This window comes from Pollicipes pollicipes, unplaced genomic scaffold (genome assembly GCF_011947565.3).
Source record: "Pollicipes pollicipes isolate AB1234 unplaced genomic scaffold, Ppol_2.1 Scaffold_6686;HRSCAF=7923_pilon_pilon_pilon, whole genome shotgun sequence".
NCBI classification, from domain to species: Eukaryota; Metazoa; Arthropoda; class Thecostraca; order Pollicipedomorpha; family Pollicipedidae; genus Pollicipes; species Pollicipes pollicipes.
This window is the reverse complement of record NW_023596921.1, coordinates 27,287,954-27,311,998: the sequence shown is the minus strand read 5'-3', so window position 1 is coordinate 27,311,998 and position 24,045 is coordinate 27,287,954. Positions and strand designations below refer to the sequence as shown.

The following is a 24,045-nucleotide window of genomic DNA, read 5'->3' as shown; positions in this document are numbered from 1 at the left end:
GTAATAATTTCCACTGTTCAACCCCCTCCCCCCGGCACAAACTCATTTTACGGCACAAGGCACGAGCAACCTCATGTGGACGAATATGTATTTGAGATGAGAAAACTAACTGTACCTCATGCACACATATGGTATTTGTATTCATGAACGATAGTACCGCTTGCAACTGCCGCCGCCGCCCCCGATGCGGGCAGCCTGCCACGGCCGCGCGCCTCCTGCAGCACCGCTGGGCCGTCGAACCTCTGATGAGTGGAAACAAGCGACAGCGCGACACGGCGAACCTCAGCATTGGCTTCAAATGGCACACTGACTCCCGGCCAATGACCGACTGAAGGTAACGGATACTCCATTTAACGCACACATTTCAGATCGTCCGGGGGGGGGGGGGGGCGAGACGCCGGCGGTCCCAGCAGCGGGTCGTGCTGGCAAACGCGGTGCGAGCATGCGGACGACACCGCCATCTGTCCCGACAGAGCTTGGCAGCGACACGTCACTTCTGCACACCGCTGAGTGCCGCTGCAGCAGTACTCAGTGGTCTGGATCTTCGGTGGCGGGCTCAGCAGTGTCCACAGGCCGGACGCGTGGCAGGAGTCGGTGGCTGGCGCGGGCGTCCGCCGCCTGGCGGGCTCAGCAGTGTCCACAGGCCGGGCGCGTGGCAGGAGTCGGTGGCTGGCGCGGGCGTCCGCCGCCTGGCGGGCTCAGCAGTGTCCACAGGCCGGGCGCGCGGCAGGAGTCGGTGGCTGGTGCGGGCGTCCGCCGCCTGGCGGCCTCAGAGGCCGGGCATGAAGTAGGCGATGTTGTCGAGCGTCTTGACCAGGTCTCGCTCGTCGCAGCCGTCCAGCTCGGGCACCTGCTTGGTGAGCGCCACCAGCGGCACGAGCGCGCAGAGCAGGGAGTCGAGCAGCACCGACAGGCTGCCGGACACGGCGATCTGACCCTGGGGGTGGAGCCACAGATCACCGACAGGCCGCCGGACACGGCGATCTGACCCTGGGGGTGGAGCCACAGATCACCGACAGGCCGCCGGACACGGCGATCTGACCCTGGGGGTGGAGCCACAGATCACCACCGACAGGCTGAGGGGCACGACAGTCTGATACCGCGGGAAGAGGGGCGGACCACCATCCAGTACCCAAAGCCAGACAGCAGCCACGATCCGACACTGCAGGGGAAGGACGCGTCATCACTGACCTGGCTCAGATGACAGGGGTCACCACGTTCGAGTGCGACCACCGAATGACAACCCGACAACACGGCGGAAGGTCCCGCACATCCCAAGTACACCCCATCAACGGCGCTGCGCCCTCGCTCCTCCCGCCAGCCCGTGCCCGCCGCGCCGTCCCCGCACACCCAGACCGCGGCCGGAGCCGGGGTTGGTGGGCCACTCACGTCATGATCACGCAGCTTGCGCCCGATGACGCCCAGCGACTCGCCGAGCAGCACCATGTGAGCCGCCAGGTCCACTGGCTGCGTGGTGCACACGCGGTAGTTGGTAGGGTTCACCAGCGACGTCGCCTCGCTCATGGACGGTGGCGGCCTGCGGGACACGGCCGGGTCATGACGGGTCACAGGGGTCAGAACAGGTCACGGCATGGACGGCGGCGGCCGGCGGGATACGAACGGGTCATGACAGGTCACAGGTCAGAACAAGTCAGGGCATGGACGGCGGCGGATTCGGGATACGGTCAGGTCATGACGGGTCACAGGAGGTTAGGACAGGTCACGGCAAAGACGGCTGCAGCCTGCGGAACACAGCAGGGTCATGACGGGTCACAGGCAAGACCGGATCACGGCATGGACGGCAGAAGCCTGCGGGACACGGCCGGGTCATGACGGGTCACAGGTCAGACCAGGTCACGGCAGGTCGTGAGTGGCGGCCACAAACCACATCAGGACAGCGGGTCACAACAAAATCGGAGAAGTTCGGAATGTCTTAACGTGCTTGCAGTCATATCGGGGTTAAAGGGTCAGAAAGTCACGTGAAGCCAGCATCCTGTCTGGTCAGTACGCCACAGTCATGCTGCAGGGTCATGACACATACTACAATGGGGTCAGGCAATGTCAGATGGATAGCACACCCGCAGCCAGGGACGGAGTAACGGCGGGCCATGTCCGAAGTGACGGCGGGCCATGTCCGAGGTTGATGATGATAGGTCTTAGGTCAGTTCACAGGATAGGTTACACGTGATATAGCCGAACACACTTGACTTAGCCGAACACACACAACATGACGGAACACTAACGACAGGACCGAACGCACACAACATGGCCGAACATACGTGGCATGACCGATCACACACAACGCGACCGAACACACCGAGCACGCGTGACATGGCCGTACACACACGAGTGTTGAGCCACGCTCCTGGCCTGGTGCACCGGTGGCATGACAATCATTTCGACGTCTGCCATCTACACTGACACAGCGTGACTGTGTATGCCTGGCGGGGCGGACAGCCCGCCTCCCCGGCGCCCATTGCCGTACATGCTGGGCTGTTTGCCGGCCGCCTCGGAGATGGCGGCCTCGGCGGCGCCGTCCGAGGTCTTCTTGGCGCCGGTGGTGCGGCCCTTGCCCTTGCCGGTGGACTTCATCTTGGCACTGGTGCTGGCCTCCTTGGCCATGGCCCGGCTGTTGATGCGCTGGGCGCGCCGCTTGAAGTTCTGCGAGGCGGGACACGACCCCAGGTCAGGGCGAGAGGGGAGGAGGTGGCCGGACGTGACTGGTGTGGGGGGGGGGGGGGGGGGCTGGATGAGGCTAACCAACCGCCCCGGAGGTGTAGTTGTTAACAGTCCTGGTCTCGGCTTCTAGCAGGTGCCAAACGCGGCGGATTCGGTGCGTAGCAGCCGAGAGTTTCGAATCCACCCAAGGATTGCATATTCCTCACCAGGGAGGGAAGGGGGAGGGTTGAGCTTCACCGCCGAGCGAATGAGCGTGACGCGTGCTATGGAGCTGTATGACACCTTTCAGCGTACGATGCCATGGGCCAACAGGCCCGGGGGACATTATCTCATCGTTGGGACAACTTGGGTGGTGGCCCAGGCAAAACATCACGCCTCGTGGGGAGTCTGACCCAAACAGCACTCGGGGAAACAATTTGACCTCAACAGCACTCGAGCAAGCAATTCATATCATTAAATGTACGTGAAGCACTGGTTGTGCACGGTCATCACTATTGTTAATCGTCGAATTAGTCTGTATCTGAAACCACAAGGAGCAAAGTGCATAACATAACATAACGTGAGGTCACGAAACGATCGGACCGTGCCAGGTTCAAAACTGACTCAATAAAACAACACAGACAATCCAGCTTCCACGCACCTTGCATGACCGTGGCTGCGAGGAAGCCGTGTTGCGCATCACCAAAGGCAGCCCTATGTCACGGTGCGTCAGGACATGTCACCAGGGTGGCCACATCACCCCACTCACGTATTTCTTGGCGTCCGGTAGGCCATTCCACATGGCGCCCAGGCGCTTGTTGACCTGCGAGAAGTCCAGCGACGGGTTGGCGTTCACCACGAAGTCGCGCACCTCGCGGGCCCACAGCAGGTACGCCGTGATCCGAGATTGCTGCGGACACACGGCAGGCCGGCACACCTTACGGGAGGCCATAGGTGCTGGTCGCATTGTCATCAGTGCATGCATTCCTCATGCTGTTTTTTTTTCTAACTCAAAGCACCAGTTTCGCAAACGTCTGCAACAGTTTGCCTGCTTGATCTTCGAGTCAAATGGCACGTGTTTGACACCTCGGATCGACAGCCCCTCGCGTCACAGGTGACACCATGCATTGACATCTGCTCGCCGCTGCCGCCGCCGTCCCGCCCAGCGCTCACCCCCTTATCCTTGCGGGTCATGCGCTGCTGCTTCCACATCTTGGTGGCGTTCTTCTGGCGCCCGGCCACCTTCTTCTGACGGCCCGGCTTTGCCGGCTTGCCGCGGCGCGCGGGCGCGGGCACGGACGGCACGCGCGCCGGCGACTCGTCGATCACCAGAGAGTCGTCCACGTCCGAGAAGCGTTCCGGATCGTCGGCGTCGGCGTGGGCGTCGGCTTCGGCGTCGGCGTCGGCTTCGGCGTCGGCGTCGGCGTCGGCGTCGGCGTCGGCGTCGGCGTCATCGTCATCCTCGAAGTCGTCGTCGTCGTCGTTGGCCACCATGATGAGGTTGGAGAAGTCGTCGTCCTCGTCCTCGCTCTCGGCCTTGATCTCGACGTTGCCGGCCACGCCACCGCCCGTGTCGTAGCCGTCCACCTCGTACCCTGGTGGCGGCGGCGCACGGCCAGGTCACGCCCCCAACACTGGGCGGCGGCAGGGAAAGGGCAACCCCACATCCGCGGGAGAGCACACTATGGAGCGGGAGGGGAACAGCAGGCACGCCGCCGTGCAGCAGTCCAGGAGAAAGCAAAGGGGGAGCACAGCCCAGGCAGCAGAGAGGGAGCACAGTCCAGGAAGCAGGAGGAGCACTGCGCAAGCAACAGGGAGGGATCACGGCACCCAGGGCGCAGGAAGCCGCATGCGGAGCTGTGGACGCGACGGCGGTACAGGAACGCGGGACGGCACGCCGATCGCGGTGAGTGGTAAGAACTGGGGCACGCCCAATGCACAGCGGTCTGGCAAAATTATCTTGATTTATCACTATGCTGGCATACATTTCGGACTGAGACTGTGCAGGACGGAAATCAAATGAGACGTGTGCTAAATAAAAACAAGGCGGTGACACAAGTTCGAAGCGTTTGTGAAAAGTTAAAGTGAAGCTTTTCATGACGAAGCGTAGAAGAGTCGCTGAACACGCGCACACCCCAGATGTGGGTATCTTGAGAACAGGCCATCACAAACGGCATGTCTACACCAGCAGACTCACTATCCTTTCACAGCCCGCGACGACAGCTCCAACTGACCTTGGAGGTCCTCTTCGGACCCGACGTCTTCCATGACGTCCGCCTTCATAGTGCCGTCGCGTTCCGACATGTTGGGTGTCACCATCACCTGGCAAACAGCGGAGCTTCTCAAGGAGCCGGCTCCGTGCACTGTCAGCTCCAAATCAACGCAAACCGACGGCGTGGACGTAAACCAATAGCTTTACTGTCACCAGTCCGCGTCAAGTGAGAAATATGCGAAGTTATTGAAATTCAGATGAGGTGCATCTGCAACTCGACATGAAGGTACAAACGGCACAGACTGTGCATGCTAATCAAGTTGCCCAGGTCTCGTCCATTTGAAGAGACTCAGGGCGACTGGCATGGCACTGCAAGACCCAAAAATGATCATGTCCATAATCTTGCCTGGAAAAAGATTAGGGAAAAACTCTCCATCAAAATCCAATGGCACTAACTTGGTAGTGGATCCGGGGTACCGGTAGCATGCTCTTCCCAGCATAAACTTGAGCTTAATGCCTTTTGTGCATGACAGTCAGGATAACATAAAAAAAGAAACAGACCATCACGCTCCTACACGTAATCCAACTTCGATAAAAGAGCCCAGTCGACCGCCCCACGAGCACGCCTCGCCAGTCGGTAGCCGAGGGCGCCCAGCTCCGGCTCTCCCGACCCCGCCGGTGATACCTTGGTCTTGCGGCGGCCGGCTGACTGCTGTCCACTGTCGCGCCGCTCCTTGCGCGCCGCCTTCGCCTCGGCCTCCTCCTGCGGCTCGTAACCGGCCAGCTTGCTGGAGCGCTTCCGGACGCGACCCGACCGGGACACGTCCCCGCTGTCCACGTCTGCAGCATAGGCCAACATAAGTCTCTGCTGTCCACATCTGCAGCATAGGCCAACATAAGTCCCCGCTGTCCACGTCTGCAGCATAGGCCAACATAAGTCCCTGCTGTCCACATCTGCAGCATAGGCCAACATAAGTCTCTGCTGTCCACATCTGCAGCGTAGGCCAACATAAGTCCCCGCTGTCCACGTCTGCAGCATAGGCCAACATAAGTCCCTGCTGTCCACATCTGCAGCGTAGGCCAACATAAGTCCCTGCTGTCCATGTCTGCAGCATAGGCCAACATAAGTTCCTGCTGTCCACATCTGCAGCATAGGCCAACATAAGTCCCCGCTGTCCACATCTGCAGCATAGGCCAACATAAGTCCCTGCTGTCCACATCTGCAGCATAGGCCAACATAAGTCCCCGCTGTCCACATCTGCAGCATAGGCCAACATAAGTCCCTGCTGTCCACATCTGCAGCATAGGCCAACATAAGTCCCCGCTGTCCACATCTGCAGCATAGGCCAACATAAGTCCCTGCTGTCCACGTCTGCAGCATAGGCCAACATAAGTCCCTGCTGTCCACGTCTGCAGCATAGGCCAACATAAGTCCCTGCTGTCCACATCTGCAGCGTAGGCCAACATAAGTCCCCGCTGTCCACGTCTGCAGCATAGGCCAACATAAGTCCCTGCTGTCCACATCTGCAGCGTAGGCCAACATAAGTCCCCGCTGTCCACGTCTGCAGCATAGGCCAACATAAGTCCCTGCTGTCCACATCTGCAGCATAGGCCAACATAAGTCCCTGCTGTCCACATCTGCAGCATAGGCCAACATAAGTCCCTGCTGTCCAAATCTGCAGCATAGGCCAACATAAGTCTCTGCTGTCCACATCTGCAGCATAGGCCAACATAAGTCCCTGCTGTCCACGTCTGCAGCATAGGCCAACATAAGTCCCTGCTGTCCACATCTGCAGCGTAGGCCAACATAAGTCCCTGCTGTCCACATCTGCAGCATAGGCCAACATAAGTCCCCGCTGTCCGTGACTGCAGCATAGGTAACCATAAGTCTCTGCTGTCCACATCTGCAGCACAGGTCACCATAAGTCCCTGCTGTCCACATCATAGCATAGGTCACCATAAGTCCCTGCTGTCCACATCTGCAGCACAGGTCAGCTTAAGTCCCTGATGTCCACATCTGCAAGCATAGGTAACCATAAGTCCCCATTGTTCACATCAACAACACAGGTCAACACAAGCCCCTGGTGTCCATATTTGCAGCATAGGTCACCAGTTCCCACTGTCCACATCTGCAGCAGAGTCAGTGGTCATACAAGCTCTCCCTGTCCACATAGATGTAATATGGGCATCAGGTCATGAGATACCTGCTGCCCATGTCTGTAGAGGAGCAGTCAGGTCATCACAAGTCCTTGCTGCTCATATCTCTGATGTACTTGTAAGGTTACCACATGTCCCAATCTCCGCATTTACAGGTTACGGGGGTCAGCATCGGGTGCATGTTCCACACAAAGCTGGCATGTTTGTGTGGACAGGATGCACCCCACACATTTGCCATTCAGATCTGCACCAGGGAAGTCAGCCTTTTTGTACTTATGTTATGTGCATTACTTTTGAAGCAGTATTGTGGCATATAGATTAAAGTTCCTCCAAATGCAAAAGAATGTGAGGCATACACTTATCCATATCCTCAAACTTAGTGTACAATCTGACAGTTTTCTGATGAATGCCTAAATCTGCACACAGATGTAACAAGTTGAAATAACTTACAGTAAAATGAAGTGTGAATAAATGTGCTTATTTAAGTTAAAGTCTATGACATTGACATGGACTGGATCATCCTTCAAAAGATATACAATGGTAATTTCCACCAGCACACAGGGCTTGGCAAAGTACATGGCTACATGACTTACCAAAGAATGATGAATTCATCTTCCTCAGAAAGTGTGCTTATCACCTAATGTTGGAAGATAGGTAAATTGCATTCCTCAATACTCTCCTTATCTGCTACAAGCATCTGCATTTGACAGTGCAGTACAATATTTTAATATGCACATGAATCTGCACACTGCCTTCAGACCTGCAAAAAAATCACAATTGATATCAAACACATGCGCTGCACATCCATGGCAACTGGTCAATGCAGCCCCTGAAAACAGGAATGTGTCACATTTCACTTAGCTTTCATCTGTCTGAGCCATCAGAATGGTGTCTTGGGCTGATCATGATCTTATCACTCCAAAACTAACAAAAATCACCTTCTCTTGGGTTACAAGGACACACACAAACTGGACTTTGGCTGATTTGTCAGTTCAGCTGTTTTGTGATCATTCTCGGTGTTTGAATGCCACAAAGAAGTTTTAAAAAAGGACATCAAGGTATGGCATGTAACAATGAGAACATGGCAGCCGCAAACTCAAGGACGGGACTAGGAACTATAGGGCCACCTACCTCCTTTTCCAGGCTGAAAAAAGTTACTGAGTGTGCTTAGCATAGTAACATCCCTGCAGCAATTCTACTGTACATACACATTCAATCCAAGATCTAATGTTTAGCTCCAACATCACTTTCAGAATATGGAGGGCCATTCAGGCATGAATGCCTACCATCATTTATCATTTTCTCTATCATTATCATTCCAGGCATGAATGCCCACTTCCCCATGCAAAAAAGGAGGTTCAAGTTGACCTGGCTGGAGTTTTACATAAAAGGGTCTGGGTTTCATGTAAATGAGTGTGGCATTCTGTGTACAACTGTCATGTCAGGGTTCAGCATGGTGGATAGATTCAGGCAGACTGGACCATTATCAAAATCTGGCATGCGCAACATGGACATGTAAATGTAACATGTAACATGTACCATGCAACATGTAAATGAACACCAACTTGTATCCAAAACTGGCACACAGATTCAAATGATCATCCTGATGAAAATGGTAAACTATAAAACCCTCGATAAGAAGTTTTCAATGAAAATTCCCAGTTGTTCTCATTGAGATTCTGATGTGCGTGCTTATCAGCACTTCACAACCTTACACAACGATGTTGGTAGCCGGACGGGCAAAGCATTGCCACTAATTTAGCGTCATTCGACTCGCGCTGGTGGATTACCCAGCCCACGGCAGCAACACGACTCAAAGAACAGTGAAATTAAAACAAACCAGGTGCGTTGACATAGTTCAGCACCAACGGCATACAATAGCGGTGCACAAGTGACAAACAAGAAACGATCAGCCTAAAACGCTACCGTAAAATAAAAACACATCCGATTTTAACACTGACTCCTCAATGAAAACGTGCTTATCAGCAAGAGATCAAAATGTGATGGCGCAAAGGCGTTGCGATGAAATACTGGCATTAGGTGAAGGATGCGACGATAATTTACCGTGACCAAATCACCTGGTCGGGTACACTGATAAGAAGGTGGTTAAGTTGTAGGATCATTAATAAATTACGTCTTGTTATTGATTGCTATTCTCCCCTCTATTAATGACTGCATGCTGGTTATGTGGCCTAAAATTTTGCACTCTTCCATGGTTACGCTGTGTTAAGCGAAACCTCCTGCCTCGTTCGCCTCGCCCTTACTTGAGCTAGACATGCGAGGCAAGAGACGTGCGTGCTGCTTGTCATGAGACGAAGCCAACGGAACGTTAAGATATTTGAACATGATTTGCAATCGCATATGAGCGTAGCATTACACTCTCCATCCCCCTTCCCCACCTACCGTTAAGCTTTGGTTACGCTCCATCGATACCTTTCCTCCCCCCTCCATGGATAACGCAATATGTTGACAACACCCATGGCTATTTCGATGAAAGTTTGTGTGGTGGTCGCACCTGTCACAGCATATTCTCTCTAAACCCAGACATACACCAAAGAAAGGAGCTTAGGGCTCACAGAGAGTGCCGGTACTGCTGTAAATGTATACTTCGGATGTTTCACGCATAAATATAGCGGGCATGTTCCACATTTAAAGGTGCTGAAGAAGACATCACATATGATGAAATAAGTTCATATCAACCATTGATAAACTGTTAGGTGGAAAAGACTGCCTTTGACGACGCAATTTCTCTGTTAAGCAAACATGCTCCTGAATACGTCATTGTCCGATTACACCATCGTATTGTGAGCAGCACTGATTGAGAGCCATCTGATGGCCGTCATATTTGGAAAGCGTGCTTGTGAACGCCAAATGTGAACGACTCAACAAATATGTATGTCTTGGCCTTGATCGCCGCATAGCTAATGGAATAATGGAATTAGAATGACGTCATTATAACGTTATGGTTACTTAGGTGGCCTTAAATAAGCTTCCCCGAAACAGTCTGCATGTCGTCGCGGGCATGCAGCTCAGAAACTCGAGGGTTTAAGGTCTTGTTAAGGGCAGGGCTACGAACTGCACCAAATTATCTTTTAGATGGCTGTTTCAGCCCAAAATCCCATAGAAATGTGGCACACTCCCTTTAACACAAAACCTGGTTGATGTACTCCCAGTGAGCAGTCAACACAGATCAGTGCTGATGCGTGCGATGTTTTCCGTCGGAGAACTCCACCAGATTGCTAGTCATAGACAAAATGTGCATCCGGCGCCACTGTCGAGATAAATAGCTACTTTATTGGTTACCATGGTGGTCTGCGAGGGACAACACCAGCGCTTCAAACAAGCACGTTCAGTTTGGGCTACAATGATCTTATTAGACGGTGCGCCCTAAAACCCCAATCACCATTACACACCAACACGATCACATTTACTTTGTACGGACCGCGCTTCTATCACGAGATTGGGCACGGTCGTAATTTAGTGGTATGTCGCGCTCCTGTATTCTTACGTCTTTTAAATCGCGCCCCTGATCTAACGTCTAGTCTGTAGCGCTTCCGTATTCCAACGGCCGGTCTGTCGCACCCCTGTAATCAAACGTCTGGTCTGTCGCGTTCCCGTGATCCAACGTCTAGCCTGTAGCGCCCGTCTTCCAACCACTGGTCCGTTGCATTTGATTTCCAACGTCTGGTTTGTTGCAATCCTGTGTCCCAACGTCTGGTCGTACCATGATCCCGGGTAGACAGCGGGCGATATTCGACACCCGCACACAGACAAGCGCATTGCTCCCATACCGGGATGCCGAGATCCGGGATCCAGATCATTTCTACATTGCTCCACTGGAATCCCATATCTTTGAAATACGGGCAAATGCATGCCTGGGCACTCCAGGCAGCATGTCGTAATCCAAGCCGCACGGGGATGCGCGCGGGTATGCCGCTCGTCCGCTTAAATGGAGCAGTGTTTTGTTCGCGCCTGGACCACCAGCTGCGGCGAGACTCAGCCAAACTCCAGCTACAAAACGCCTTATATTTAACGCATGGGTGATGATGCAGTGAACGGCATCGCCCCACCGGGTTCGCCGGCGAGGCCGCCCTCACAATGGAGACACACGTTATGTACAATATGGGCGCACCGGCCGCGCAGGCCGAACTCACCTCTGCGGACGCCGTCTGAACACGAATGCCACCTTTTACCAGCGCGTCTACTCCTCGGCACGCCGTACAAAAGGCAGGTGCGCGGCTGACGGTGTGGGGTCGTGTCGAACGGGTTCAGAACGGAACAAACCGAGGCCAGCGCCGATTCAGTACTGTGGGGGACTATTCTGGAGACAACATGATGCAGACTCAGGACAGCGGGGGATCCGGACTGACCATGGCCACGTGGACGGCCATGACGCAGGCGCCCGGACCATGTGGGAATTTGGCAACAGGTACTGGGGCAGTCCTCAATGGCGCTCTGATACGAAGGAAACGGCTGCTTTTGGGCGAATGACGGCAGCAACAAGAACCACCAGTCGGGCATCTCAAACTTTTGACGGTGCGTCTTCAGCATTGGAGTCGCGGCCGACGAGTCGTCAACAGATGGCGAGGTCCCGCACGACCCGACCCTCGCACCTCGACGGCACGCCCTTGAATAGACCTAGCCTCGCCGTCCCACGAGCTCGCACCACTCTGCCTCGACCCTCCAGTGTCGCTCGCGCCCCAGCCGGCGCGTCCGGCGCGCCGCCGCCCGGCGCCGCGCCCGCGTCAGCGCACCTCGAACTTAAGCTGCGCCGCTGCCGACGCGCTGCTGACGGCCGGCCGCGCCTCGCCGCCCGCCGCGCCCGCCGCGCTCTTGCTGGGGTTCGAGCCGAACCGGCCGCCATCGCCGCGCGCGCGGTTCAGCGCGTGCTTGTGACGCGACTCGTGCAGGTACTTGCGCCGCTCCTTGGGCACGCGGCCGTCGGTCTCGAGGCGCGCGCGCGCCTGGCGCCGCTTCAGTATGCGGTGGTACTGCTTGGCGTTGACATACAGCGGCTCCTCCTCGAGCATCTCCGGGCCGGGCAGCGGAATGCGCTGCAGCTGGGAGACGCCGCCGCTGCCCGGCACCAGCATGATGATCTGGCCGTTGTTGACGCCGATCGCCTGCTGATGACGATGGCGTCGGCCGAGCCGGCCGTTAGAACAGTGTACAGGGTGGACAGATACCAGACCAGCGGAGGGGGCGGACAACACCGAACTAGGCTGGAGGGACAGAAAGAGAACACTAGGAATAAGAGGAGGGCACACAAGACGGGGAGGAAACCCCAGACCACGGTCATGGAGCGCTCCTGGGAGCGCGGAGCAGGGAGGAAACAACAGTGGGACTGGAACGGAGCACCACTAGGAAATGCACAAGCGACCAGAATGTCGATGGAGAACAAAACCACGGGGATCAGCGTTAGTGAGACGGGATGACACCGTCAGGCACGGACAAATATAGAAGCGACAGTAGGATGGGAAACGGTGTCGGTGGATAGGACAAACTCAGTCGGTGGTGTGGTGGCGGGCCACCAGCGCCACTGAGACGGTGTCATGGCGGCAACGGGACGTGGAACCGTTGCGACGTATGATCAGGCGACCCATGCGACGACTACGCTCGCCTCTGCCGACCAGACACCTCCCCTCACACAGACACATCAGACGCTCACAATGGAGCCCGCAGATGCGCCCACCGATCGGCTCGCCGCCGCTCGGCGCGCTTCATACCTGGGGCGTGGCGGGCGCGGCGGCGGCGGCGGTGGAGACAGCCGCCTGCGCGTTGTCCATTTGCACCGGCTGGAACAGCACCGTCTGGCCGTCCTGGGTCTGCACGATCTGTGGTGACTGCTGCAACACCATCTGCTGCGTCCCGCCCGCCGCCTGACGGCAACGCAACACGCTCTGAGAGAGGCCCGGACCAAGGGGCAGCTCTGAGCTAGGTTCGGACCGAGGAGCCGCTCCGAGTCAGGGTCGGACCGAGGAGCCGCTCCGAGTTAGGGTCGGACCGAGGAGCCGCTCCGAGTCAGGGTCGGACTGAGGTGCCGCTCCAACCCACATCCCTCCTCCCGTCTGTCCACGACCATCCATTTTCCGGCTTCTACCACTCATTCCTTTCCGATGGCCTCACATCAGTCAGCGTCTATGATCACGCACGCGTGACCATTAGCTGATTGCCAAAAGCGCAACGCATTTTTACACTGCGTCCAGGTAACTTCTGGATGTCGTCGTTCGACCAGTACCTCGCAGTATAATGTGGCTCGCTTTTTCGCCAATGACCAATCGTAATGATGGCGTGCCTGGTCTACCTGACCCCGGCTCCCGTCATGAGAGCCAGCGTGTTGGCAGACGGTCTCGTGTTCGGGACAACGGGACGTGTCGGCGGACGGTCTCGTGTTCGGGACAACGGGGGGTGTCGGCAGACGGTCTCGTGTTCGGGACAACGGGGAGTGTCGGCGGACGGTCTCGGGTTCGGGACAACGGGGAGTGTCGGCAGACGGTCTCGGGTTCGGGGCAACGGGGAGTGTCGGCGGACGGTCTCGTGTTCGGGACAACGGGGAGTGTCGGCAGACGGTCTCGTGTTCGGGACAACGGGGAGTGTCGGCAGACGGTCTCGGGTTCGGGACAACGGGGAGTGTCGGCAGACGACAGTGTTTGAAGCCTATGGCCATTTCCCTCTAACATGTTCACAGCAACCAGCGGACGCCGTACCAACCGAGCAGAGGGCAGGCGGGGGGGGGGGGGGGGGGGGGGGGGGGGGGCAAATACAGCGCGGTGGAGCGGATCGTTACGGTGCAACTTCCTTTCCTTTCGCCGTTTCGGTACACGTTTCGGTAAAGCTGTGCGTCTCGGTACACGTTTCGGTACAGTTGTGGTATCTGCTCCAGCGCAAACCCGTTTCGAAATTCTCTGTGATTTCGGAATGGCAGGGAAACGCAGTGCTTTTAGTGGATGCTCGTGACTCAGTTCCGATCGCCTAAAAACGGCTATCTATCAGCAAATAACGAGGCGTCCCACCACCGGGCCACACCTCCACCGGCCCGGCCCCGGAGCCGTGTCACTGACCTGCTGCAGGTTCTGGATGGGGATGATTTGTACGTGATTATTGCCGGAGGCCAGCTGGATCTGGCCGGCGGCGCCGCCGAGCCCCTGCAGTATCACCTGCTGCCCGTTCACCGTCTGGATCACCTGCTGGCCCTGCAACGCACATGACCACACGTCACACCTCGACTCACCGCCCCAGGTGAAGTACATAAGTAAGCCGAACTCCAGCGGACTATACGCTTCTATTGAATAATCTGCACATTGCATAATAACTGTAGAAACTCAGCCAATCAAAATGCTCTCACTATATCACCACAAATTACAACTGCAACCGGCAGCTAAACACAGCCTGCTCAAATGAAATTATAAACTTCACAGCTATACTGAACATAAATGCACTATAAATGCACCAAAATCCATGTGTCTGATGGATAAACACATTAATACAGCATTAGGGCTACAAAAGGCAGTCACTATGTCCTACCAGCTACAGCACATGCCATGTGACTTACATTATGTCCTCCAAAGGCAGTCACTATGTCCTACCAGCTGCAGCACATACCATGTGACTTACATTCTGTCCTCCAAAGGCAGTCACTCTGTCCTACCAGCTGCAGCACAAGCCATGTGACTTACATTCCGTCCTCCAAAGGCAGTCACTATGTCCTACCAGCTGCAGCACATGCCATGTGACTTACATTCTGTCCTCCAATCTGCATCACCACCGACTGCTGCTCCGTTCCAGTGGAGCCTCCCTGGTTTTCCATGCCTGTGAACAAAACCAATGCTGGGCAATCTGAGCAATCTGAGAATGTGCTTAGAATAGGTCATGCTCAGCAGATAAAACAGGTTGAAAAGGCAGCACAGCTAACCCTAACAACTTAGAATATTGGACGACCTGCTGGAACACACAATGGATAAATGCTGTGACAACATTTGCTCCAATCAAAACAAGTCCATGTACAAATGCACCATTAAGGACAAAAGTTAAAAATACTTCAGAGGACCTCAAGAAAAAGCTAGTGAGTGCCATCCAGGTGCCCAAAGCTAGTGAGTGCCATCCAGGTGCCCAAAGCTAGTGAGTGCCATCCAAGTGCCCTTTAAACAATGCGTCAAGTGCTGAAGTGTAATACTAAAAGTGTGTAATAATACTGAAGAACTCCTGATCATTGAAAAATCTACAGAAGAACACCTGATTGGATTTTCTAGTGTACACAAATCATCAACTGAAGTCAACCCCCAGCATTGGGGACCCCAAGCAGAAAGACAGGGCCCTAGCAAGCATCAGAGTGGACAATATGGCATGCACACAGGATGGGGACCAGTAGCTGCAGAGTAACATACACAAACAAGAGGTAAATACAAATATATTGTCCCCACTCTACAGCTCAGATCAGACCACCTCAGACTGAAAGGTCTCCAACAACACACAGCATCATCACACAATATCACATTCAAGAAGTGCATCAACAATAGCCAAGTGGTATTGGAATGCAATATATAGGAGCACGGAAGTGCCACAGGAGAAAACCTGACAACTAAAGCACTTTTTGGTGGCATTCCATCTTTTCCATTCAGGTACAGCTAAACCTCAGGCCCAAAAAACCCTGTCCCAGGGGTGAAATCTGATCTTGAATACCGGAAACACCTTGGCAGATTGGTGCCCACACAATGTGAAACATACCTGAGGGTACAGCGGGACAGCAATGCGCAAACACAGTAACTTGGGGTCTAAATTTGCATGATAATCATATTTGGGCATCCTTTTTTGAAGTGGTAGCTACAAGATTTATAATTCAACTCAACATGATGTGTTTGGTACCTCCAAGTGCACCTGTCACTGTGTGACATGTTGCAGGATAGCAGGCACAGGCAATCTTATACATCACATTGTTGAGCATATTCAGGCAACAGTCATGATGTAATACTCTAGGCCTCTTAGAAAGTACGCCATTTGATGTCTAAAGCACCTCTAATGCATGTGACAAGTCAGACCTCAGAGACACACCTGGGGGCAATGTGTTGTCACACATGGTCTCAGTAAAACTACACATTGTGGTTTGGCACACATTGCTAGGCCAGTTCACATCATGCACACACACATACACCAATGCGTTGTAATAAGCCAGGTGACATCAGGTCACAGGTGTAGTAAGCCAGGGGACCTCAGGACACCTACTGCGACCCTCACACAGGTGACTGGTCACGGAACAACACAATGGTCATCTCTGATCCCAGATCTACTGGTATGACTTTCTGTCAACTGCAACCATGTAACTTGTGGCATGTGGCATTATACACATCATGATTGTGGTGTTTCCAAGTCACTACCAGTGACTTCTCATCAACAAGTAAGCCCAGTATGGCATCACAACTGTTCAACTTTGCCAACCAGGAGCTGTTGAAGCACGTCTGGAGGCATATGACCAAGCTGGTGTGAAACATCACGACCAAGCCGTGCCCACCTGTCCTCGGCTTGTCATCCCCCCTACCATGGCACCCAGCAGGGGGACATAATCACTGTTTATCTGATCCTGCACTCCAGAATGAATCTTGAGTTCTCACCAACCACACCTTCCCAGAGGAACCACACAGCTAAACAGGCCTCAGGTGGCAACATGGGACAGAAGGAAAGCCTTCTGTGGGACAGTTTTCAACCACTGGAATGCACTTCCCCAGTGGTGTTGCACCTGATACACTAAGCTAGTCCAAATCTCAACAAGACTCGAGCTGCAACACCCAATACACAACATGCCAAACCAGGTTTAATATAGTTCAAGCTGCCAGGAGCTCAATGGAAGCAGGTCCAGCAGGCTAAGTAGTCCTCTTAATCCTGCACTTAGTGAGGTAAAGTAACAGCAGGTAGGTCATTTTGAGGCATATTCTATCAGTTGTCATACATCTGATCCACTCAGGCCTTCATTACAGTCTTCAAACACATCTGGCATGGAATGCAACTATAGTTAGAGCCAATCTCAGAAAATGCCTTCCTGATGTCATTGAGCCCTTAAAAATGATAGCATCTGACAATGCAGTGCCACAGTGACCCAATGGCAGTGTTATTTATCCTGGTATCGCTCCATTTCTCAGGATTTTGCTTTGCATAAATTTCAACACAGCATTCTGACATCTATGGCAGCAGCTTTGGAACATTCAGGTTATAATTTGGGTTTTACAGTTCAGTTCCACATGTCATAGTGAATTGCAGGGGGCACTAGTTACATGATACATATTCATGGATTATGTAGTGTTAGAAAAATGTAACCATCTTTAATTGAAGTCTCAGTATTTTAATCAAAAACATTTCTGGATAAGAGCTCACCACAACCGATAATTGCGTGAGTCAGGACACTACTACCTGATAGTGAAATCTGCTTCAACATCCGAACATTGTGGCAAAACTGTTATGTTTTACAATGCTTGGCACATTCTACCCCACACTCTGACCTCATCTGAGCTACAACAGCTGCTGTCACTGATTGCAGGCCATCCCAGCCAGGAGCACTACAGAGCCCCATCCACCCAGCTTGGGTAGGTTGGGGGCAGACACTATAGCTCCTTTAGCTATGAGTGAAGCCTGCCATAGCATGGGCCTTGCTAGTATGGCTGTTCTGTGCAGCAGATATGTACATGCTTAGATTTTGTGGCACACACACAGCTAACTGGCAACAACTTTGCATACTGAGAGCACTGTTATTGTTTTCCAGTTCCATCATGGAGAGGGGAGATAAATAAAGTATTCTCATAGAGAAGACTGCTGCTTTGTTAGTCAGTAACCTGTTGCTAGCAGTATTTTGCCTGAAACTCAACTTTGCTGTGCCAAAGTAAGTTACTGACATTCCTGTTTAGTAATAATCTTGTGAAGTGAGCTAATTCTTTCTAAATAGATTCAAAATGCATCATTTTATGTTAATACATGTATATCACTTGAAGCATGTGCTTGCTGGTCACTACCTGCCTATTTCAGAAATCCCCCCCTAAGGATTTGCATAGTGAGGCTGGATTGGTCACAGCATATTGGGCTGGCATACTATATGAGTCCATGTCAAAACATAACTAATGCTTGTCTCTTATTTTCTGCATAATATTTGATGTTAGAATCCCATTCTTCACTCTGCAAATGAAGCATATGATTTGGATGTTTATCTGCCATGTACTTCCATCTTGGAAAAGATGGAGAACACAAAGTTTCTTAATTTTGCATTGCACATCTCAATGTGATGTACATACCCCACCTCTCATATTATGTTTTTAATATGACCCATCATGCTTGTGTTAAGACCATGCCATGTGTAAGGCAGCATGAGCAAATTTATCCAGCTTTAAGTCTACAGCAGGAATGGGTAAAAATGCCTCACACGTAAATGTACATATCATAAAATATCTGCAAAAGTGCTGTAATGTTCAGCCCCTTGGATGGTAGGTACATAATGTTTTCTATGCCATCTCATCTCCAGACCGGAATTCACTGCCTGCCGCCATTCCACACGCTCAAGATCAGAAAATCAACCAGATATCTTTCAACCCTGCACTTTTGGTTCTGGGCCTGTCAACTGGATTACCTGAATCAGCTGTCAGGGTTGGGGTCAATAGGCAAAAGACTGGCATCTACTGAGACACATGTGCACAGGCCCCCTTGGGCCTGCAAGTCTGATACCATTAATGCACCCTGGCTCCTGCACATTCTACTTAATAGATTTTGGAATCTTCTGCACATATCAGCCATGATCACATTTATATAGTAAAAGCCCAACACAGGATACAGCATGGAAATTTAAGCAATTGGTTCAGGTCACCAAAAGTAGCAATGTTCTAGCTATTGGACATTTTAAGACTAAACCATGAGTTCTGTTTCTTTGCTGGCACCAGCATGAGAACCCTAGATTACTATAGTTCAGGGAAAACACTGAATAATGGCACTTCAAAATGTCCACAGCTTAGGATCTGATTCTACACGAAAAAATAAAAATTGTTTCCTACAAGAATTATCTAATCTCAATTCCGCATGTGTCATCTTCTAGCCCCACGCCATATCCGCCAAACCAGCTATTATCCATCTGCAATAGCTGGAACGCACCCTTACCTGGACAAAGCGCACAAAACCAACAAAACAGCACACCTGTATTTTGTATTTCTAGCCGTTTTGCAAGGCATACAATTCTAAACCTTGCATAGAGCCATACCCGCTTTACACAAACGCGCCTGGTTCGTCTCACTCGTCTTGCTGGTATCGCTGTTATGTTGTGCCTCAAGGTTCGCATTAAATGGTTGGGCCAAATGTAAATATGAACTATATATGTGAGTGTGAGTGTGTTTTACCTGAATCATTACGAAATACGATCTTGGGTAACACTGTTTTTCGAGAAGAAAGTTGACAAAAATATCACAAATGGTGTATTTTCACTTTGATCAGCGTTACTTATGTACTATCAGTGAGAGCATTCAACATTTGATTGTACCACAAAAGGATCCTTTTGGTGATAATTTGCCTATTCTGGTTATAATTATGTTATACCTTCCATTTGCTAAAGGAGTCTGTGAGTCGCAAGTCGTAAATTTGTTTGTTTTTGGCGTCGATATGTCTACATTTTCTAACCAAATTAATCATTTTCACACAACTGTTTTACAACGATGTCCTGACAAAGCAAAAAAACACAATGATTACAATTTTCAGTCGAATACGATCTTTCGCGGCGAGCCAGGTTACAGCGTTCATAGCTAAAAGTCATTCCTAAAGGCTTGCCCATGATTGGACAAGAAAGAACATAATTGGCTCATGAATGGCTTAACCAGTAAAGTATTGGGCAGACCCTTGAATTAGAACACACTTTATGTCGACGAAAGCAATGATACCTATTGCCTTGCATTGCTACATACGTCGGAATTTGCTGTGTAGTGGTGTTCCTCCCAGTTGGGTGCCCCAATTTTCCTAGGGGGGTGACCTGTGTAGGTTACGGGGGCCGGTCTCAGATAACAACTTTGTTGTCAGCAATGGCTGCTCTTCGGATAGGAGGTCAGCTTGCTCTGAGGGCTTCAAGCTCTAAGCTGCTGAAACCCCAGTCTTTGCTGGTAACATCAGAAAGGACACAGTGTAAGTAAATGGTACTTTTTGTATCCTTCTGCATTATGGTGAGTGCTTAAAGAGAATGGGAGGACTACGGTTATGCAGATAGTGTCACTAAATATCTGGAAATGCCCTCATAGGGAGCAAAGCTTTCTTGCATCCATGCAATAAATATAGATGGTTGGCATGCTTAAGCACCACATCAGTGATACCCTATGGTTTTGCGACCCTAAATTGAATGGATGCATCCTCTGCCTGTGGCCTTAGCAGCCCTTAAAATGAGAAGGGATTATAATTGATTTTGGAGGGTACTTATACCCAGTTTCTGTATATTTTGAGGATTAGGACACATGTCATCCATCTGACTTGAATTCTCATCCCAAAACCAGAGCTAAATCTTTGCACACTATTAAACCAGGCCTTTACCTTTGTACACTATAAAAACTGCAGCAAAATATATAATGACTATTGCAACTAAAAATCATGCCAGGTTAACATCACTAATCATTCTTGTCATGTAAAATATGCCTGTTGATGTAAAAGTACACAATTAGAATATATTTCTTGCTTTGGTTTGGCATTTTCTTGAAATGTAGCATTGAGTGGTGTAGGTATACATTGGTGCCTAATGTTAAAAAGGAGCATCACACATTTGTCATGTATAAGGCAGGGTATATCATAATGTCATAAAACAGGTAGATTATGCTCTTACCTTCAAATTTTGATAATTATCAGCGAGCTCCCAAGCACCGCAAACACACTATAACCTCAACCCCCAGCATCATTGCTAAGGTAGTGGTGCATGGTCACAGCATTGCTGCACATCAAGAACTTTAAACATATATGGGGGCCAAGGTAACAATAATAATGCACCAGAATACTAGACTAGAACCTAACCTAACCTAAACTGACCTTCCCACCCTACCCCTTCAAGCCAGCATTCCATCGGTGTCCTTGTTCCATGTGATATATGTGTACCATATTAAGAAGATTAATTTAGCTGCATAGTTTCATTTTGCTTTTCAGTTCCCACCCAATCCCTCAGCAACCCATCATCCTGTTGGCATTGAAGATCAAATGCCATGTCATATTCCTACCATATAAAGGCATCATATTGATAATTAAGCATATAAACAGTTCCCACTTGCTGTTTTAACTATAAAAAGTGTATGCAAATCAAGATAACTTGCTGTTGCTTGTAATACCTGTTTAATTGAAACACATGTCAATGGGCATTATATAATGCACATTTCTTGACACCTGCTGCTAGGGAATCAATTCAGTATCACAATACTATGATGTGGTCATCCTGTGCTAGACAAAGCTACTGGCAGTCCAGGAGACCTGCTAAAGCTGCTGACCATTGTAAGAAGTGTATGTTCCGCAATAAAGATGGTTTGAAATATGTGTTTTTGCTATTGTAAGCTATACCTACAATCTAAAATAGTTGTTTTCAAAGCCACTGATCATGGTCAAAACCTTTGGGCTGTTGAGATGTCCAGGAGCTCACATTTTGAGACAGTTCTGCATCTTACATTGATGTATTTTAATACCTTATTTTCCAGGTCAATGCCCTTGAATATGAAACTTAGAGGTAACATTTTGTAGAGCCAACACCAAATGCCCTACACTGTTCTGTAGTCTAAGTTTATTGTAGCTCTTTAAGAGCAAAAGTTGCTGCTTTTCAGTTAGAACTGACTGTAACAAACTGCTCATAAATCACATGGGGTGACAACCCATCTCTTCCCAGGTGTAGTCCTGGGAGTGCAAGACTGTTAGGTTACTTGGGTCTAACCCTGTTCACATGCTTCCAGTCTGCTGCTGCACACATCTCACCCCATGCACCTGTTATGGACTGTCATGCATGGGTTCTCTCAGCTGTGATCCTCCCATCAGATAGTCAGTTTGGTGCAAGTGACTTTGACATGATTGTGTTGCATTGACTGGCGAGCGTCTCCCATTGTGGACGCAGCACACTGGGTCTTCTTGGTGGCCAGCTTGCTCACTCAAGTCAGGAGCCCTTCTCCAGCTGGTGATGGCCTTGCTCAGACCAGACCTGAGGTCTTCCCTGCCAGTGACCTTCCTGTAACTAGCAACGTCCAGACAGCGGTGTTCCTTCAGATAGTGGCTGCTTCCGGACAGTGACTACTTCCTGACAGCGACCCTCCTCCAGCCTGTGACGTATCTACCGCTGGAAGCCACTAGTTTGGTGACCACCGACCATGCATACACAGTGTGTTATGACATTTCATAACACACTGGACAGGCATTATGGCAATGGATAGAAGCTGTTAGTGTCACACCCGTGATTTTGACACCGCCCAAACAATAAGTTTTGTGACTATTGTGTAGCTCGAACGGACAACTGGAATCGGGAATGGGATCGTATCCTATGGAATCAAGGACCTTGCAAACTGAATTTAGGGGTCACTCAGACTTGAAGTTGAGGCAGGACCCATCCCCCCCCCTTCTCAGTGAGCTGAACAGAGCCAGAACTTACAAAACACAGAGCCGCTTATCCGTCCCCCGCTGGACAGACTGGGAACCGGAGCCGGAGTCCTTACAGAGCTGCTTACCCGTCGCCCGCCGAGCAGACTGGGAGCCGGAGCCGGAGTCCTTACAGAGCTGCTTACCCGTCGCCCGCCGAACAGACTGGGAACCGGAGTCGGAGTCCTTACAGAGCTGCTTACCCGTCGCCCGCCGAACAGACTGGGAGTTGGAGCCGGAGTGCTTACAGAGCCGCTTATCCGTCCCCCGCTGGACAGACTGGGAGCCGGAGCTGGAGTCCTCACAGAGCTGCTTACCCGTGCCCCGCCAGACAAACTGGGAGCCGGAGCCGGGGTTCGCACAGAGCCGCTAACCCGTGCCCCGCTGGACAGACTGGAACCGCGACTGGAAGCCGGAGCCGGTGGCGCCGCGCACGCCGGAGGAGCACGCGGCGGCCGCCGCCAAGTATGGCATGCTTCCGCAGGACTACCGGCCCATGCCCGACGACGGCACGGCGCTGGGCGACTACCCGGACGTGCCGCTCGTGTCGGCCGAGGCGCGCGACCCCTACTACAACTGGGACATGCCCGAGCTCAGGCGCGACTTTTGTGAACCGGTACGTTGCGCGGGCGCCGGCGGCGGGAGGAGTGATAGAGCCGTCTTTGCTGCGCTCGGTCGGGGAGGAGACCAGTGTCGCGGTGCGAGCTGTCTTTTGATGCGTTCGGCGCTGCACTTTTTCTGCTGCATTTGTACGAAGTTGCGGCGTAAAATGATGCCCGGGGTTATTCCTACGGGAAGGTTTTGCTGTCGTAGCGGTTGTCGGCTCGTTTCACGTAGCCTTACAAGCTGGTGGGCTTGCGCGGTCGTAGCACAGTGCTAGGAGCAGGAGCTGTCGCCAGCGCCGCCGCGTGGGGCGTCACGTCCGTCCGACGCCGGCAGATCCACCACTCGATGGACATGTATGGCGAGGATCGGTACAACGCCGACCGCAAGCTGCGCATATCCATACCGGAGATGTGGGCCATGTTCCTCGGCGTGATGGCCAGCTACACCCTCGTCTTCTTGTACTTCGAGGACAAGAAGATGTTCCGGCCCGTGGTACGTACTGCATAGTGTCACGCGTTTCAAAACGACCTCGGATGGTAGGAGCAGCATTGAAAACACTGCGTATTGATTGCGTGTTTCTGTGGTGTGTGCCTGTTAAACAATAGGCAGTTTGTCCGTGCGTAGTGTACTTAACAAGTCATGCGCTTTGTGTTGCAGATGCCGAAGCAGTTCGCGAAGGACGGTCCCCACTACACCTTCGAGATGAGGGAGTGATGAAAAGAACGGTGCCCTGTAAACTCTACATAGACATGTGGCGCGAATGATGTAATAGACCCAAAGTAGTCCGCTGAATTTGTGTTTGAAACCCACGGTTTGGACGT

General features: G+C 51.9%; 3 protein-coding genes across 5 annotated transcripts; 1 reads left to right on the top strand and 2 right to left on the bottom strand.

Annotated features, from left to right (window-relative positions):
- Window positions 1-71: 71 nt before the first annotated feature.
- Window positions 72-8,863, bottom strand: LOC119108639 (HMG box-containing protein 4). 3 transcript variants are annotated; one of them, XM_037232253.1, is made up of 9 exons: window positions 8,818-8,863; window positions 7,621-7,787; window positions 5,556-5,710; window positions 4,893-4,980; window positions 3,832-4,253; window positions 3,428-3,568; window positions 2,486-2,661; window positions 1,390-1,537; window positions 72-937 (listed from the first exon to the last, which is right to left on the bottom strand). In XM_037232253.1, exons 2-9 carry the CDS (start codon window positions 7,637-7,639, stop codon window positions 770-772), a joined length of 1,317 nt encoding a protein of 438 aa, XP_037088148.1. In that variant the 5' UTR covers window positions 7,640-7,787; window positions 8,818-8,863; the 3' UTR covers window positions 72-769. The 3 variants fall into 3 exon arrangements, with proteins under 3 accessions (XP_037088148.1, XP_037088147.1, XP_037088149.1); XM_037232252.1 differs by having other exon boundaries at window positions 8,743-8,842; XM_037232254.1 differs by having other exon boundaries at window positions 8,738-8,821.
- Window positions 8,864-11,370: 2,507 nt separating this feature from the next.
- Nf-YA (nuclear factor Y-box A) lies at window positions 11,371-19,278 on the bottom strand. The gene is made up of 6 exons (XM_037231719.1): window positions 19,251-19,278; window positions 14,766-14,836; window positions 14,089-14,220; window positions 12,754-12,906; window positions 11,838-12,153; window positions 11,371-11,459 (listed from the first exon to the last, which is right to left on the bottom strand). The coding sequence occupies exons 2-6, from the start codon at window positions 14,832-14,834 to the stop codon at window positions 11,371-11,373; spliced, it is 759 nt and encodes a 252-aa protein (XP_037087614.1). The 5' UTR covers window positions 14,835-14,836; window positions 19,251-19,278.
- A 544-nt stretch (window positions 19,279-19,822) lies between these two features.
- Window positions 19,823-24,016, top strand: ND-ASHI (NADH:ubiquinone oxidoreductase subunit ASHI). The gene is made up of 4 exons (XM_037232062.1): window positions 19,823-20,158; window positions 23,011-23,234; window positions 23,558-23,716; window positions 23,882-24,016. The coding sequence occupies exons 1-4, from the start codon at window positions 20,059-20,061 to the stop codon at window positions 23,936-23,938; spliced, it is 540 nt and encodes a 179-aa protein (XP_037087957.1). The 5' UTR covers window positions 19,823-20,058; the 3' UTR covers window positions 23,939-24,016.
- The last annotated feature ends 29 nt before the right edge of the window (window positions 24,017-24,045 follow it).